Source organism: Neofelis nebulosa, chromosome 3 (assembly GCF_028018385.1).
Source record: "Neofelis nebulosa isolate mNeoNeb1 chromosome 3, mNeoNeb1.pri, whole genome shotgun sequence".
In the NCBI taxonomy this organism is placed as follows: Eukaryota; Metazoa; Chordata; class Mammalia; order Carnivora; family Felidae; genus Neofelis; species Neofelis nebulosa.
Window position 1 is genome coordinate 151,732,703 of NC_080784.1, and position 17,684 is coordinate 151,750,386.

Sequence of the window (17,684 nt, forward strand, 5' to 3'; positions counted from 1 at the left end):
GGCGGCACGCTCTCCGGCCCCGCCCCCTCCGGTGATGTCACCGTCCGCCCCTTGACCTCGCGGTCCCGCCCCCTTCCCTGCCTACCCGTAGCCAGCGGCGGCGGCGACTCTTGGAGGAGATGGAGGCATCCGAGTCGGTAGTCGCAGCTCGGGAGGAAGAGGCGTCCTGCTCTTCCTGGGTGGCCGGCAGGTAAGAAGATGAGTGTGAGCGCGAAGCATCGAGGGGTGGCAGGCGGCAGCCGGGCGCCGGCTTTCTGCTGCTCCCGCTCGGGCGGCCAGGGAGCGCGCGCGAGGCCGCGGAGCCGGGCAGAACCGGCCCTGGGAGGCGAGGGGAGCGCGCGGGGTGGGTGTGGCGCCTTGGGTTTAGACCTCGGCGGCTCCCGGCTTCTCTGAGGAGAAAGGACAACTCTCGGTCCTTTCGCCCCTCAGTTCCAGTCGGGGGTCTGCCATTCTCCCATGCACCGGACGTGGGGCGGGGGTGGAGTGGAGTGGAGAGGGCCCGCCGAGAGTTCTGGCCCGGGTCGCTTGGTGTGAGCTTTCACAGCCCTGCTGCCAAACGTTTCCCCCACCTTTCGGTGAAATGAAAGCTAAGAGCGCCTCTGTGGGCGATCCCGCACTGAGATCCTCCTTTGAAAACTGTTACCAGAGGGAACTTGGTAATGATGAATCAGTGCCAGTCAGGACACCCGGAGTCCTGTGTTCACTACAGTTAAAAAATCCAGGGAAAAACGTACGAGTTACTTATTCCCTAGTTGGTGTTTGTTTGTTTGTTTCACGTCTCTAACATTCCAGCAAAATTGGGGGAAATGTTCGTATGGTTCCTGTTTCAGTTACCTCGTAATTAATAAAACCGTTAGTTATATACTGCCCTCCACCAGAATACAATATTCCAAAGAGAGAAGTGATGGATATATGATTTTGAGCTAATGGGAGCCTGTCCATAAACCTGTAGCTTTTTTGCCGGTTCAGATTGAAGGGATGTTTTCGGTACCATACTACCTGCAGTTGCCAGCATTGCCATATTTAATACTTGAGGGAAATTATGTAATACAAACAAAATCTCCCCTTATTTAAAAGGATTTTTGATTGCCATATAGATCTTATTACAAAAATGATTTTTGAAACATTCCAGTAAAGCAGAATTTTCTGAAAAATCAGTGCTAGTCATATATCATTAAGTGACAAAGCTGGTTAGAAAGGAGTTCATGTTTACTTAAGAGCTCTACCCACTAGACCATTGTCCTCCATGCAGGGAAGGCAGCTAGGGATAAGAAAACTGTGAAATGAGAAATTTTGTTTATTTTCATATTTTATCACTCTGCCAAAAGAACATATTTTGTATGTGTGTGTTTTTATTAGGTAGGTGATCTCTTAAACACAGCTGTCTCCTGGTTTGTGTTCATAATTGCAATCAGGAATATTTCTAATAGTTATCCATGTATAACTTAGCTAGAAGCTGGTATCTTTTGATAATACCAATCAGTGTTTGGTAAGATAAATGATAACATTTTGATTAACTGTATTTACAAATCCTTTGGCCTGTATATCAGTACCAGGCTTAGAAATTTGGATTCCAAAACCTCAGTTTTGTGTTTTCACATGATTTTTAGAATCCTGTAATTGATAGAGTTTCCGAGAACCTGGAAAGGATTTACTTTTTGCCAAGATGATAATTGATCTTAGCTGTCACTGTGGCTCAGGCCAAAATGCCCCAGGCTGGTTTCCTTTGCTTGGGAGCCATTCCTATTTCCCAGGGTTCATCCTGTTTTCATTTTTCTTTGTATGCCATGCTGTGAAAAAGTCTGGATGAGCTGTGGTAAATGATGCATAAGTATATCTTATCATGCTAGTATGCTTGTTTTTAAAAATGTGCTTTAATTTCCTTAAGTAAAGGAACCCAATGTGGGGCCTGGTCTCACAACCCTGAGATCAAGAGTTGCATGCTCTACCAACTGAGCCAAGCAGGCACCCCTTTTTTTTTTTAATTTTTAGAATTCATTCAACAGATACATTTTGGGTGCTTTCTTTGTGCGTACTTTGAGATGCAGTAGGCAGTATAGCATGGTGGTCAAGAGCTAGACTGCGTAGGTTCAGGTTCTGGCTCTGCCATTTACCTGCTCTGGAACCTCAGATGGGTTATTTAAATAAACTTCTGTGAGTGCTCGCTTTGGCAGCACATATATTGAATAAACTTCTGTGAGCCTCAGTTTTTTTCCTCTGTTCAACGGAGATGGTAATAGTGCCGATCTTATAAAGTTGTTGTAAGGGTTAACTGAGTACATCTAAAGCACTTAAAACCATGTGTGACACAGTGCTCTTAAATTATTATTAAATGCCAGGTACAGTTTTAGGTATTTGGAATACATTAGTGAATTCTTAACAGATCATACATTCTCTTGGGGAAGGCAGACAGTAAACAATTAGTAATTTGAAGAACATACAGCAGGTTAGTGAGTTAGGAGGTGACCTAAGGAGAAGGGGAGGCATTTCATTGAAAGGATGATCAGGACTCGTCTATGTAATATTTGCGAGGCAGTATTTTAGTCGAGGCTTACGTGATAAGAGTCAGCCATTCAGAGATCTAAAGGGGGAACATTCCAAGCAGAGGAAAAAGCAAGTATAAAAACTGAAGTGACTTTTTAGTGACTTTTAGTTTCACTGAAGTGAAGTATAAAAACATGCTTGACTTTTTGGAGGAATAGCAAGTTGACCAGTGTGGGAAAGTAGTGGGAGTTGTAATTGAAGAGATGATTGGGAGACAGAACACCTAGACCCTTTTGACCATGGTAATGTGTTTCAATTTTATTTAGAAACTAGAGTTACTTAAGAATAGTTCTAAGTCAAGGAGTAACGTCTGACTACATTCTAAAAAATTTAGGTTGTTATATGGAGAATACACTGAAGGGGGAGGGCAATGGAAGCACTAGAGAGACTAGTTAGGAGGCGTTTGAAGTAGTTTAGATGAAATACGATGATGGTTTGGCCTGAGATTGTACCAGCATGCAGATGGAGAAATGAGGGAACAAGTTAAGATCTCTAGAGTCTGGGCCTGCGCAAATGAGTAAATGGTGATACCAGAAATTGAGTTGGCAGAGATTGGGGAGGAATAGATTAAACAGGGAAATTGAATTCTGTTTGGGGCTTGTTATGTTCATGAAACCGATTAAACATCAGAAGAGAGAGATTGTTCTAGCAGGTGTGGACAATTTGGATGCCAGAAAAGATGTCAAACATGGAAAAATAAGTTTAGATATCCTCAGTATCTGGTAAATTCCGTATATGGATTGAACAAGATTATCTAGACAGAGTGTGTTTATTAGAGAAGGTATATGGGGCACTCCCAACAAACTTCAGAAAATACAGATTCATCAGAATATATGTAAAACAATATCTGATAACACCTGAGAATAAAAACTATAGGCTATAATTTTACAATACACACAGAATAGACATTCAGTGAATTTAATTTTCACCTATTTTTTAAATGGAAATAAAGGAGTGGAAAATAAAATATATATCTGGTTTGTAAAATCCTCTTTAGTAACTGCCATGTATAATTGAATATTAGATTACAGAACGTGAATATTAAATACCGGAACTTGCTCTTATAAGTTGTGTTTTATTTTTTCAGTACCAATACAAATTTGCCCATCATGTCAGCAGAATCTGTGGAGATTGATGATGCATTATACAGGTGAGAACCTTATGGAAACTGAAACTTATTTTCCTCATTTGTTGTTCTAAAGTAATGGAATACTCTATTTGAAAATACCATTAGACCTATGCAGAGTTTTATAAATATCCCAAGAGTTCTCTGAAGGTAAAATTAGCGTTTTGTCTGATTTTTCTTTTCTGCAGTCTGAAAGCTTGATTAATATTTAAATCTCAGTTCCTTTAGGTTTAGGTAATATGACTTAGAATGATTTTGGGGATGCTTGGGTGGTTCAGTCAGTCCAGCTTCACCTCAGGTCACGATCTCGGGGTCTGTGAGTTAGAGTCTGGCGTCAGGCTCTGTGCTGACAGCTCAGAGCCTGGAGCTGCTTCGGATTCTGTGTCTCCCTCTCTCTCTGCCCCTCCCCTGCTCACGCTCTGTCTCCCTCTCAAAAAAAAAAAAAAAAAAAAAAAAAAAAAGAATGATTTTGTTATCCACTATAAAATATACCTCTTGTTTTTGGACAGGAGTACATATTTATTATGTTCTTGATAGTGCAGGAATCTAACGAAAAACAATCCATTTTATGTAAGTTATATAGTAACATCTAGAGATTATTTTTACTTCAGTGTAGTCTCATTAACATTGCATGTTTGCACTGTATAGACAGCAAAGAAGTACTATGTGCTTAAAGAACTGTGATTTGAATGGAATTTAGTGAGATTCTTTTTTAGCATACCTTTTCATGAAATCAAAATACTTTTATCAGAATTAAAGAGAAGTTAAAATATGTGTACATTGCTATCACTTTTTTTTTTAGTTTTTTATTTACTTACTTAAGTAATATCTACACCTAACATAGGGCTTGAATTCTGGATCCTGAGATCAAGAGTCCAATGGTCTTCTGACTGAGTCAGCCAGTTGCCCCTAAATTGCTATTACTTCTAAGATTTTTTTTTTTAAATACGTCAAGTTGTTTGTATGGAAGATAGTATAATCTTTTTGTATGGAAGGTAGTTTAAAAGTTTTTAGATTTCTTCTGTATGAAGAAATAGATTATGTAGATAGATTTTATGTAAATAGAATTTGGTACAATAAGCTAGTATGTGTTTTAAATTCTTTTTTATATTGTTTTTATGTGGGATGCAGAGTCAGTTTCTAGCATTTTAGGAGGAGCTGATATGTACATCCTAGCATGTTAATTTCAATTACTGTTTTGCAATTAGAAAAAGAGGTAAGACTGGACTTAATTTTGCTTATGTGAAAATTACTTTACCATGCAGTTTCCTGATTATAATATACAGTAGTTTAGAAATCACTTTAAGTTTGGAGTCTTAATCTGTAATTATGATATTCTTAATATCCTTTTGATCACATTCTCACGATAACAAATGGCAGCTTCTTAAGATAGCATTGGTTAATTTTATTCATTATTTAGTTATAATCTTTGTGAAACTTTTTTGTATCCCTCTAATCCTGTAATGGCTGATTAATGAACATAATTTTCAGTAAACCAGAGATAAAATTTTCCATTTGCAACATTGTGTAAGTAGGCTGCAGTTTGCTTGACTGAAAATTACAGCATGTAACAGTTTATTTATGATCAGGTATTGCCGGATCATAAAGTATTTCTGTTTTTAATTTTTTGAGGAACCTCCATACTGTTTTTCATAGCAGTTGGACCATTTTACATTCCTACCAGCCCAACAGTGCACAAGGATACCAATTTCTCCACATTCTCAACAACACTTGTTATTTCCTGGCATTTTGTTTTTGTATAATGGCCATCCAAACAGATGTGAGGTGATACCTCATTATGGTTTTGCATTTCCTTGACAATTAGTGATATTGAGCACCTTTTTGTATCCTGTTGGCCATTTGTGTATCTTTGGAGAAGTATCTGTTCTAGTCCTTGCTCGTTTTTTAATCAGACTCCTTGAGAGTGCTTTTGCTATTGGGTTGTAGTTACATATATAATTTGGATATTAATCTCTTATCAGATATATGGTTTGCAGATATTCTCTCCCGTTCTGTAGTTTGCCTTTTCACTTTGTTGATTGTCTCATTTGCTGCCCAGAAGCTTTTTAGTGTAAAGTGGTCACACTTGTCTACTTTTGCTTTTATTGCCTGTGGTTTGGTATCATATCCAGGAAATTTTTGCCGAGACCAGTGTTAAGAAACTTTTCCCATATGTTTTCTTCATAAATTTTATAGTTTGAGGTCTTAAATTTATTTTTTTTAATTTTTTAAATATTTATTTATATTTGAGAGAGAGAGAGAGAGATAGAGAGTGAGCAGGGGAGAGGCAGAGAGAGAGAAGGGGACACAGAATCTGAAGCAGTCTCCAGGCTCAGCTGTCAGCACAGAGCCCGATGTGGGGCTCAAACCCATGAACCGTGAGGTCATGACCTGAACCAAAGTCAGACTCAAGCGGCTGAGCTACCCATGTGCCCCCGAACCTTAAATTTAAGTCCTTAATCCATTTTGAGTTTATTTTATGTATGGTATAAGACAAAGGTCCAATTTCTTCTTTCACCTGCAGAAATCCAGTTTTCCCAACACCACATATTAGCCCCAACCTATCTTTTCCTCTGACTACACAGGCCATAGTAGACTACTTTCTTACCAAACATAGTTTATACTTCTGTGCCTCAATTGTCTTTTCCTAGAGTGCCCTTTTATGCCTTAAAAGCACTCAACACCATTGGATCTCTTTTCCTTCTTCCCTCTTTCCATTCCCAGGCTTAATTAAAAGCTGTCAAATCTATTCAGTAACCTAAGCCAGAAACCTTGCTGTCATCTTAGATTATTCCATTTTTCATCTTTCAAATTCAGTTTTTAATAAATCCTTTTAGTTCTTTCTCAGCAACTCTTTTTTTATTTTTTATTTTTTTAATTTTTATTTTTTTATTTTATTTTATTTTTTTAACGTTTATTTATTTTGGAGACAGAGAGAGACAGAGCATGAACAGGGGAGGGGCAGAGAGAGAGGGAGACACAGAATGGGAAGCAGGCTCCAGGCTCCGAGCCATCAGCCCAGAGCCCGACGCGGGGTTCGAACTCATGGACCGAAGATCGTGACCCTGAGCTGAAGTCGGACGCTTAACCGACCGAGCCACCCAGGCGCCCCTCTCAGCAACTCTTAATTCCAACTCTTTGATTCTCTCTCCCTGCCTTCAGCATCTCTCAGTTGAATTATTATAAGAGTCTCTTACGTGATCTCTTCAGAGCTACTGAATCTCTAATCCATCTTCCATACTTTATTCAAAGTAATATTTTTCAAATTTACCTCAGAGCCTCTGGCTTCTCTGTTTAAAATACTTAAATAGTTCCCTGTCATTTACATTAGTGAGACCAAACTGTATAATATGTATTTAAGTCTCCTTTTTCTATATAGCATAACATAGTGGTTGAAAGTATAAATTTTAGTATTAGATCTGAATTTGAATCACCCTCTACCATTTAGGAGTGTGTAATCATAAGTCACTTAACCTCTTAAGTCTATTTTTTCTTTATTTTTTCATACATTCAATATACATTCATCCATTTAACAAATATTTAAGGAGAAAAATGTACAAATTGCAAATTAATCGTGAAGAATAATGCCTAGGAGCTCAATAATTTCTGGTTATTATTTACCATGAGTTATGGCCATATCTTTCTTTTTAGTGTCCATGTCACTCCTCACTATTTAATATACATGGTACCACTTGTAGTCAAGAGAAATGTCAACAACGTAAGAATGGAAGTATTAAATCTTAACTGTGTAACTAATATAACACTGTATTACCTAATGGGAATTAGAATTAAACTTTAAAAAATCAGAACTGCATGAAATTAACTGTAGTGCGTACTATTGTAATGATTTTTGTAGCAACCTCCTGTTGCTATTGTAATGAGCTGAAGTGTTGGCAAGTAAACAACATGTGATGTTAGTCATCTCTGAGCAGTTTCTCTCTGCAGTAAATTGTGTATCTCAAAAAGTGATCTTGAAGTTCTCACGTATTTTTCAGCATGTTTAGTGGAATACTATAAACCTTGAATAAGACTGTGACTCCTTCAGAGTGCCACTAATGATGCCAAAAGTGCTCTCTAGAAGTAGAGAAAAGTCTGACATTACAAGAAAAAGTTGCATTACTTGAGATATATACCATAAATTGAGGTCTGCAGCTGTGGTTGCCTGCCATTTCAAGATACGTAAATGCAGCATAAGGATCATTGTAAAAAAAAAAAAAAAAAAAGGAAATTGCTGAAGCTGAAGCTGCAGCTATACCAGCAGGCACAAAAACCTTGCACTTTTTGCAAAGTACCTTTTTATCTCATATTGAAAATGCAACTTTTATGTGGGTAGGAGTTGCTCTAAGAAAAGCATGCCTGTGCACTCTAATATGACTAATATAAAAAGCAAAGTCATTATAACACAACTTAAAGCAAAACGAAGGTAAGTGATATACAGCTAGAGAATTTAATGCCAGCATAGTTTGATAATTTAGAAAGAGATTTGGCTTAAAAAATGTAAAGATAACAAGAGAAGCACTTGCTGAACAAGAGGCAGAAGTTGAGTTCCCAGATGCCATTAATTAAGAAGATCACTGTGGAAAAAGAATATCTACCTGAACAGGTTCCTAATGCAGATTAAAGTGTCGTATTCTGGAAGAAAAATGCCACAGAGAACATTTATTAGTAAGGAAGGGAAACAGGCACCAGGATTTAAGACAAGAAGGAATAGGCTAACTCTGCTGTTTTGTGCAAATGCAGTTGGGTTAATGATCAGGACTGACCTTACCTATGAAGCTGCTAAGCAAACCCCTTGAGCCTTGAAGGGAGAAAATAAACACCAGCTGCGAATCTTTTGGTTGTACAACAAGAAAGCCTGGTCAGTGAAACCCCTTATTCTGGATTGGTTCCATGGATGCTTTGTCCCTGAAGTCAGAAAGTACTTTGCCAGTAAGGGACTGTCTTTTAAAGTTCTTTTGATATTGGACAATGCCCTTGGCCACCCAGAACCCTATGAGTTCAGTACGAAAGGCATCAAAGTGGGCTGCTTGCCCCCAAACACAACGTCTCCAATTCAGCCTCTAGATCAGGGAGTCATAAGGACCTTTAAGGCTCATTATACCTGGTACTCTAATGAAAAGATTATTACTGTTATGGAAGAGAACCTTGACAGAACATTATGAAAGCCTGGAAGGATTATAGCATTGAAGATATTGTTATAGAAAAAGAAACGAGAGCCATCAAGCCTAAACAGTAAATTCCTACTGGAGAAAAGTGTGTGTAGATACAGTACATGACTTCACAGGATTTATGACAGAGCCAATCAAGGAAATTAAGAAAAAGACTGTAGGGGGCGCCTGGGTGGCTCAGTTGGTTAAGTGTCTGACTCTTGATTTCGGCTCGGGTCATGATCTCACAGTCTGTGAGATCAAGCCCCACCTGGGGCTCTGTGCTGACAGCACGGAGCCTGCTTGGGATTCTTTCTGTCTCTCTCTGCCCCTTTCTGAACTCGTGTATGCACGCACACTCTCTCTCTATCAAAATAAATATTTTTTTAAAAATGTGATTTTAGATATGGTTGAAAAGGACAGGATGGAGGATGTAATAGGTTTCAAGGTACAGATTTTGGAGAAATTCAGGAGCTAATAGATACCACACAAGAGGAATTAACAGAAAATGACTTAATGGAGGAGAGTGCTTCCAGAACAGTGCCAGATTGATGTGGAAGAAGATGTAGAAGAAGCACATACAGAAAATAAATTTGACCTTAGACAATCGAGCAGAAAGGTTCTGATTATTCAAGACTGCTTTTGACTTCTTTTACTTACAAAATGGACCCTTCTATGATATGGGCACTGAAACTAAAGGAAATTGTGGAAGGATTGGTACCATGTAAAGACATATTTAGAGAAATGAAAAAGCAAAAAAGTCAGACAAATCATGATGTATTTCCATAAAGTTACACTGAGTGTGGTTTTATCTCTTGCCTACTCTTTCCCCTCCTCCACCTCTGCTACCCTAAGATAGCAAGACCACCCCTCTTCCTCCCTCATATTCATTGTGAAGATGACAATGATGAAGACCCTTATGATCTGCTTCCACTTAATGACTAGTAAATGATCACCATCCTGTATGGTTAATAAATTGATTTGTTGTATATGAGTGTGTCTTCATATGAAAAATGAGTAACTGTACAGCAAGAACTGTATGAGACATTTTTGTGTCATTGTCATCATTTGTCTCATTGTATTCATTGTACTCATTGTGTAGAAAACATCACGTGCAAGACTCATAGACGTGAATAGCCTATCCTTACATAGGCACGAAGTGAATATTTAATGTAAAATTAATGTGTTTTCTGATTGTTGTATATGTTTTTGCTTTCAAAGAATTCCATTACTTGTACAGTATGCCCCCCCCCCCATCATTGGAGAAACTGTTTATCAGCTTCTCATTACCAGTGTTTTTTTTAGAAAATGTAACAATGTTTCCATTACTGTGTAGGTGGATGACTATAGTATGTATGCCATAAAAATTTTGTAAGGATTTATTCATTAGTGTATAAGCTAGGCTACCAAGAACTGATTGAATCAGTTACCCTAGGCTTCCAAAACAATCCTATTGCTGCTGCTTTGTTTTCAGTACATGGATTGTTAAAACTATAAATAAATATGGATTCTTTTTTACATTTTTTCATTTTTAATGTATAGTAACATCTACAGTGTTTTGTATCATGATAGACAATATTGATATAGATACTGACAGATGATTCATCTTGTAAAGAGCTGATGATAATTTACAGTATCAAATACAGTACAGTACCGTAAATGTATTTTCCTTATTTTCTTAATAACATTTTCTGTACCTCACTTCATTTTGAGAATACAGCATATAATACATTAAACATACAAAACATTATTGATTGGTAAAGCTTCCAATTAAGAGTAGGCTATTATTACTTGAGGTTTTTTTGAGCCAGAGTTATACACAGATTTAAAAAAAAAATTTTTTTTAATGTTTATTTATTTCTGAGACAGAGAGAGACAGAGCATGAGTGGGAGAGGGGCAGAGAGAGAGAGGGAGACACAGAATCAGAAGCAGGCTCCAGGCTCTGAGCTGTCAGCACAGAGCCTGATGCGGGGTTTGGACTCACAAACCATGAGATCATGACCTGAGCCGAAGTCGGACTCTCAACCGACTGAGCCACCCAGGCGCCCCTATACACAGAACTTTGCCTGTGCGGAAGGTTAGTGCCCCTAACCTAACATTGCTTAAGGGTCAACTGCATTTCTTTTTGATTGAGCTTCAATAGTTTGTCTCTTTTGGAGAGTATGTTTGTAACTTAGTGATTTAATTTAGTTGCATAAAATTGTTTGTAATTTTCCCTGAATATCCTTTTTTTTTATTTAAAAAATTTTTAATGTTTATTTTTGAGAGAGAGACAGAGTGTGAGTGGGGGAGGGGCAGAGAGAGAGAGGGAGACACAGAATCCGAAGCAGGCTCCAGGCTCTGAGCTATCAGCACAGAGCCTGATGCGGGGCTCAAACTCACAAACCGGAAGATCATGACCTGAGTTGAAGTCAGACACCTAACCCATTGAGCCACCCAAGCACCCCTGAATACCCTTTCTTATGTCTGTAGAATCTGAAATGATGTTCCTTCACCCATTTCTGTTATTGATAATTTTTCTGTCTTCTCTATTTCCCTGTTCATTCTGGCTAAAAGTTTATCGATTTTATTTAATTTTGAAAAGAATCAGCTTTTAGTTTAATTGATTTTCCATATTATTTTTTCTGTTTTGTACCTCAGTGATTTCTGTTCTTTTTGGGATTTTCCTTCTGCTTACTTTGATATTAATTTGCTTTTCTTGGGGCACCTGGGTGGCTCAGTTGGTTGAACGTTTGAATTCGGCTTAGGTCATGATCTCACAGCTCGTGAGTTCAAGCCCTGTGTTGGGCTCTGTGCTGACAACTTGGAGCCTGGAGCCTGCTTCAGATTCTGTATGGAGCCTGCTTTGGATTGTGTGCCTCCCTCTCTTTCTGCCCCAACTCACTTGTATTCTGTCTCTGTCTCTCTCAAAAATAAATAAACATTAAAACAACAACAAAAAAAACCTTTTAATTTGCGTTTCTTTTTCTAATTTCTTTTTTTTATTAAGTTTTTTACTTAAATTCAAGTATAGTTAACATACAGTGTTATATTAGTTTCGGGTGCACAGTACAGTGATCCAACAATTCTATTCATTTCTCAGTGCTCATCAGGATAAGTGTACTCTTTAATCTCTATCACTTACTTCACCCGTCTCCCCATCCCACCTCCCTTCTGGTAACCATCAGTTTGTTCTCCATAGTCTCCTTTGTTTTGTTTCTTAAATTCCACATGAGTGATACCATATGGTATTTGTCTTTCTCTGTCTTATTCTGCTTAACATTATACTCTAGCTTCATCCATGTTGTAGGAAATGGCATGATTTCATTTTTCATGGTTGAGTAATATCCCATTATATTTATGTACCACATCTTCTTTATCCATTCATCTATCCATAGACATTTGGGGTGCTTCCATAATTTGGCTATTGTAAATAATGCTGCAAGAGGGGCGCCTGGGTGGCGCAGTCGGTTAAGCGTCCGACTTCAGCCAGGTCACGATCTCGCGGTCCGTGAGTTCGAGCCCCGCGTCAGGCTCTGGGCTGATGGCTCGGAGCCTGGAGCCTGTTTCCGATTCTGTGTCTCCCTCTCTCTCTGCCCCTCCCCCGTTCATGCTCTGTCTCTCTGTCCCAAAAATAAATAAAAAATGTTGAAAAAAATTAAAAAAAAAAAAAAAATAATGCTGCAAGAAACATAGAGGTGCATGAATTCCTTTGAATTAGTGTTTTTGTATTTTATGGGTAAATACCTGGTAGTGTGATTACCAGATCATAGAATAGTTCTATTTTTATTTTTTGAGGAACCTCCATACTGTTCTCCATAGTAGTTGCACCAGTTTGCATTCCCACAAACAGTGCACAGGGTTTCTTTTTCTCCACATCCTCACCAACACTTGATATTTCTTGGTTTTTGATTTTAGCTATTCTGACAGGTGTGAGGTGATATTTCATTGTGGTTTTCTTTGCATTCCTGATAGTTTTCTTTGCATTTTGCTGATGATAAGTGATGTTGAGCATCTTTTCATGTGTCTGTTAACCATCTGTGTGTTGTCTTTGGAGAAATGTCTGTTAATGTCCTCTGCCCATTTTTTAATTGGATTGTTTTTGGGTGTTGGGTTATATAAGTTATTTATATATTTTAGATATTAGCCCTTTGTCATATATGTCATTTGCAAATTTCTTGTCCCACCCAGTAGGTTGCTTTTTAGTTTTGTTGATTATTTCCTTCACTGTGCAAAAGCTTTTTATTTTGTTGTAGTTCCAGTAGTTTATATTTGCTTTTATTTCCCTTGCCTCAGGAGACAGATCTAGAAGAATGTTCCTACAACTGATGTCAGAAACATTACTGCCTATACTCTCTTCTAGGATTTTTATAGTTTCAGGTCTCACATTTAGTTCTTTAATCCACTTTGAATTTATTTTTGTATATGGTATAAGAAAGTGGTCCAGTTTCATTGTTTTGCATGTTGCTGTCCAGTTTTCCCAACACATTTTATTGAAGAGACTGTCTTTTTCCCATTGCATATTCTTCCCTCTTTTGTTGAAGATTAACTGATAAAATAATTGTGAGTTTACTTTTGGGTTTTCTGTTCTATTCCTTTGATCCGTGTGTTTTTGTGCCAGTACCATACGGTTTGATTACTGCAGCTTTGTAAAACAACTTGGAAGTCTGGAATTTTTTTTTCCTATTTCAGGATTGCTTTGGCTTTTCAGGGTCTTTTGTGGTTCCATACAAATTTTAGGATTGTTTGTTCTAGTTCTGTGAAAAATGCAGTTGGTATTTTGATAGGGAATCTAAATCTGTAGATTGCTTTGGGGAGTATAGACATTTTAACAGTATTTGTTCTTTCAATCCAGGACTATGGGATGTCTTTGACTAATTTCAGTTTCTTTCATCAATGTTTTATACTTGTCAGAGTACAGTTCTTTCACCTCTGGTTAAGTTTATTCCTAGGTATTTTATTATTTTTGGTGCAGTTATAAATGGGATTATTTTTCTTAATTTTTCTTTCTAGTGCTTCATTATTGGTATATAGAAATGCAACAGATTTCTGTATATCAATTTTGTATTCTGAGATTTTACAGAATTCATTTATCAGTTCTAATAGTTTTTTGGTGAAGTCTTTAGGGTTTTCTATGTATAGTATCATGTCATCTGCAAATAGTGAAAGTTTTACTTCTTACCAATCTGAATGCCTTTTATTTCTTTTGTTGTCTGATTGCTGTGTCTATGACTTTTAGTACTGTGTTGAATAAAAGTGGTCAGAGTGGATATCCTTGTCTTATTCCTGACCTTTGGGGGAAAACTCTTAGTTTTTTCCCCATCAAATAAGATGTTCACTGTGGGTTTTGGATATAAGGCCTTTAGTATGTTAAGTGAGTTAAGTGTGTTGTGTTTATTATGTTACATATGTTCCTTCCAAATGTACTTTGTTTATCATGAATGGATGTTGTGCTTTGTTAAATGCTTTTTCTGCATCTGTTGAAATGATCATTTGGTTTTTATCCTTTCTTTGTTGATGTGATGTTCTTTTTCTTAGAGTAGAAGTTGAGATCCTTGATTTTTGAGACCTTTATTCTTTAGTAATATGCGCATTTCATGCTTAAAATGTCCCTCTAAACACTACAGTGTACGTGTCTCACAGATATGTCTTTGTTTTCATTCAGTTCAGAAAATTTTATAACTTTTTTTCTTATTTTTTTGACTCATAGGTCATTTAGAAGTGTTATTATTTGACTTCAAATACTGAGAGATTTTTCTGTTGTTGATCTCTAATTTAATTCTTCTGCTGTCAGTGGACACAACTTTTTATGACCTATTTATTTTTGTGTTTTCCTACAAAGATTGATCTACCTTGTCATTGTTCTGTGTGCATTTGAAAAGAATGTGTATTCTGTTATGGTTGGATTGTCCCATCCATGTCAGGTCAAATTGATAGTGTTTTTCAAGTATTCTATATCATTACTGATTATCTGTCTAGTCTTTATACCAATTATTGAAAAAGGGGTGTTGTCTTGTCATTTTGTGTTTGAACATTTCTCATTTCAGTTTTTGCTTTGCGTAGTTTGAACCTCTATTATTAGTGCATAAGCCTTTAGAGTTGTTCTGTGCTCTTAATATCCTGACCCTTTTATCATTATGAAATGGCCTTCTTTATCCTGATAGTTTTCTTTGCTCTAAAATGTATTTGTCAAGGGGCACCTGGGTTGCTCAGTCGGTTAAGCATCTGACTTCGGCTCAGGTCATGATCTCACCATTTGTGGGTTCAAGCCCCATGTCAGGCTCTGTGCTGACAGCTCAGAGCCTGGAGCCTGCTTTGGATTCTGTGTCTCCCTCTCTCTCTGCCCCTCCCCTGTTTGTGCTCTCTCTCTCAAAAATAAATAAACACACCCACAAAAAAATTTTTAAATAACTAAATAAAAATAAAATGTATTTGTCAATATTAATACAGCCAATCCAGTTTTCTCTTGATTTTAGGTAGCATGGTCTGTCTTTTTATACTCTTTTATTCTTGTTTATGTATTTAAATTTGGCTTCTTGTAGATACAATATAGTTGGGTTTTTGTTTTTATTCAGTCTTCCAATCTTTGTCTTTTAATTGGAGTGTTAACACCATTTACATTTATATTTATTCACATATTTGTCATTTCTGGTATTCTCTATTCCTTTGTGTAAGTTAAATTTCCAGTTATATAGTATTCCGTCTGCCTGAGGATTTAGTGTAATATTTCTTTCTGTGAAGGTCTGCCAGCAATGAATTCTCTCAACTTTTATATGTCTAGAAAAGTCTTTATACTTTCTTATTTGTAATTGAATATAGAATTCCAGATTGACAATTTTTTTTTACTTTCAGTGCTTTAATAATGTTGGGTCACTGTTTAATTTGTTGTGCCTCCTGGGAGAAAGTCAACTGTCATTCTTTCTTCTGTAAATAATGTGCCCTATTTTTCCTTGATTACTTTTAATATTTTCTCTTTATCTTGCTTTAAACAATTATGATATGCCTTCTTGTAGTTTTCATATTTCTTATTCTTGAATTTGTTTACATTGTGGTCTGTGAGTTGATTGTATTCCTGGAAAAATTTTGGCCATTAGTTCTTTAAACATATATATATTTTTTTAATGTTTATTTATTTTTGAGACAGAGCATGAACGGGGGAGGGTCAGAGAGAGAGGGAGACACAGAATCGGAAGCAGGCTCCAGGCTCTGAGCCATCAGCCTAGAGCCCGACGCGGGGCTCGAACTCACGGAGTATGAGATCATGACCTGAGCTGAAGTCGGACGCTCAACCGACTGAGCCATCCAGGCGCCCCTCTTTAAACATATTTTTATCTCTCTTTTTCCCCAATCTCTTTCAGGGACTCTAATTTCACATATATTAGACCAAGTGAAGTTGTCCAACAATTCACTTATGCTCTGGGGTTTTGGTGTTTTTTTCCAATCTGTTTCATTTTGGAAAATTTCTTTTGTATCTTTAAGTTCACTTCTGCAGAGTTGAGTTATTAATTCCATCCAGTGTATTTTTTCATCTTAGATTTAGTGGTTTTCATCCCTAGAAGTTTTGCTGCTCATGCTTTCCCCTGCCTTCTTGAGCATATGAATTATATTTATAATTATTTCAGTGTATTAATCTACAAAGTCTATCATCTGTGTCATTCCTGTCTGTCGTATTGTCAATTTTATTATTCATTATGAGTTGTATTTCTCTACTTTGCATAACTGGTAATTTTTTAATGTATGCCAGACATTGTGAATTTTACCTTTTTGGGTGCTGCATTTATTTTGAATTCTTTTAAATATTCTTGAGCTTTGTTGACAGACATAGTTAAATTACTTGAAAACAGTTTTATTTTTTCAAAGCTTGCTTTTAAGCCTTGTCAGGTGAGATTAGAGGAGACTTGAGTCTGAGGCTGATTTTTCCCCACTGTTAATATAAAATCCTTCTGAGCATTCTATCCAAATTTTCCACTTGGCTGGAGAAGAACACAAAGTATTTCTGGGTCTGTTTAAACAACCTTCCTTGTTTCACCAACTCTTTTCAGGTAGTTCTTTCTAGCTTGGGGCTGTTTCCTCATATACATTTGCTGATCTTACTCAGCCAGAGACTCAAGACTTCTACAGATCTCTCTTTTTGTGCATCTCTCTGCTTTCAAATTTTAGCTTTCTTGAATTCACAGTCCTGTGTCTTCAATTCGGGGAGATTACCAAGCTCTGTTTGGGTTCCTCTTCCTGCACTGCAGTCTGGAAACTCTCTTGGCAATAGCTAGGGCATTCATAAAGCTCCCCATTTGTTTTTCTTCTCTGAGATTACTGTCCTGAGTTGCCTGTTGTTTAGTGTCTGAAAATTTGTTGTTTCACTTATATTGTCAAGTTTTCAGTTGTTTAAGGCAAGCAGAAGATAAATCTGGTCCTGTTACTTCACCATAGCCAGAAGTGGAAGTCTTAATGTATTTATTATGTATCTCTTATATGCCATTCTTTTTCATGCTTTTCTTTTTTCCTGTCATAGAATGCCTCTCCTTTTTTGATTATTTTTTTAACTCCTGTTAAGTCTTCAGAATTCAACATGGATGAGGCTCATCTGGGAAGCTTTCCATGACCTATGCTGATAGAAATAATTACCCCCCCCTTCCATATTTCATGTTTCCTTAGTTTCCAGTACTTCTTTATATAGTACTTAATAATGAATTATTTGATTCGTTCTGCTAGGTATTTCATATATTTTATCTTACTTAATTTAATCCTCATAGTATCCATATGAGGTTGTTATTATTATGGCCCCTACACAGTGCCAGTGCCTGGCTTGAGATAGATATTTTAATCAATTTATGAATGCGTGATGAAGATAATTGAAATAACATCCAGAAGAAATTGATTAGAGTGTTGA

The 17,684-nt window shown here is 37.1% G+C and overlaps 1 protein-coding gene across 2 annotated transcripts in view; it reads left to right on the forward strand.

Moving 5' to 3' along the window:
• Positions 1–73: 73 nt before the first annotated feature.
• UBA6 (ubiquitin like modifier activating enzyme 6) overlaps positions 74–17,684 on the forward strand; it is an 86,245-nt gene continuing 68,634 nt past the window's right edge. Inside the window, exons 1-2 of one of the 2 annotated variants that reach the window (XM_058722398.1) lie at positions 74–190; positions 3,632–3,694. In XM_058722398.1, the coding sequence (XP_058578381.1) occupies positions 120–190; positions 3,632–3,694 (134 nt within the window). In that variant the 5' untranslated portion in view covers positions 74–119. The remainder of the gene's footprint in view (positions 191–3,631; positions 3,695–17,684) is intronic. The other variant, XM_058722399.1, reaches the window with a different exon arrangement.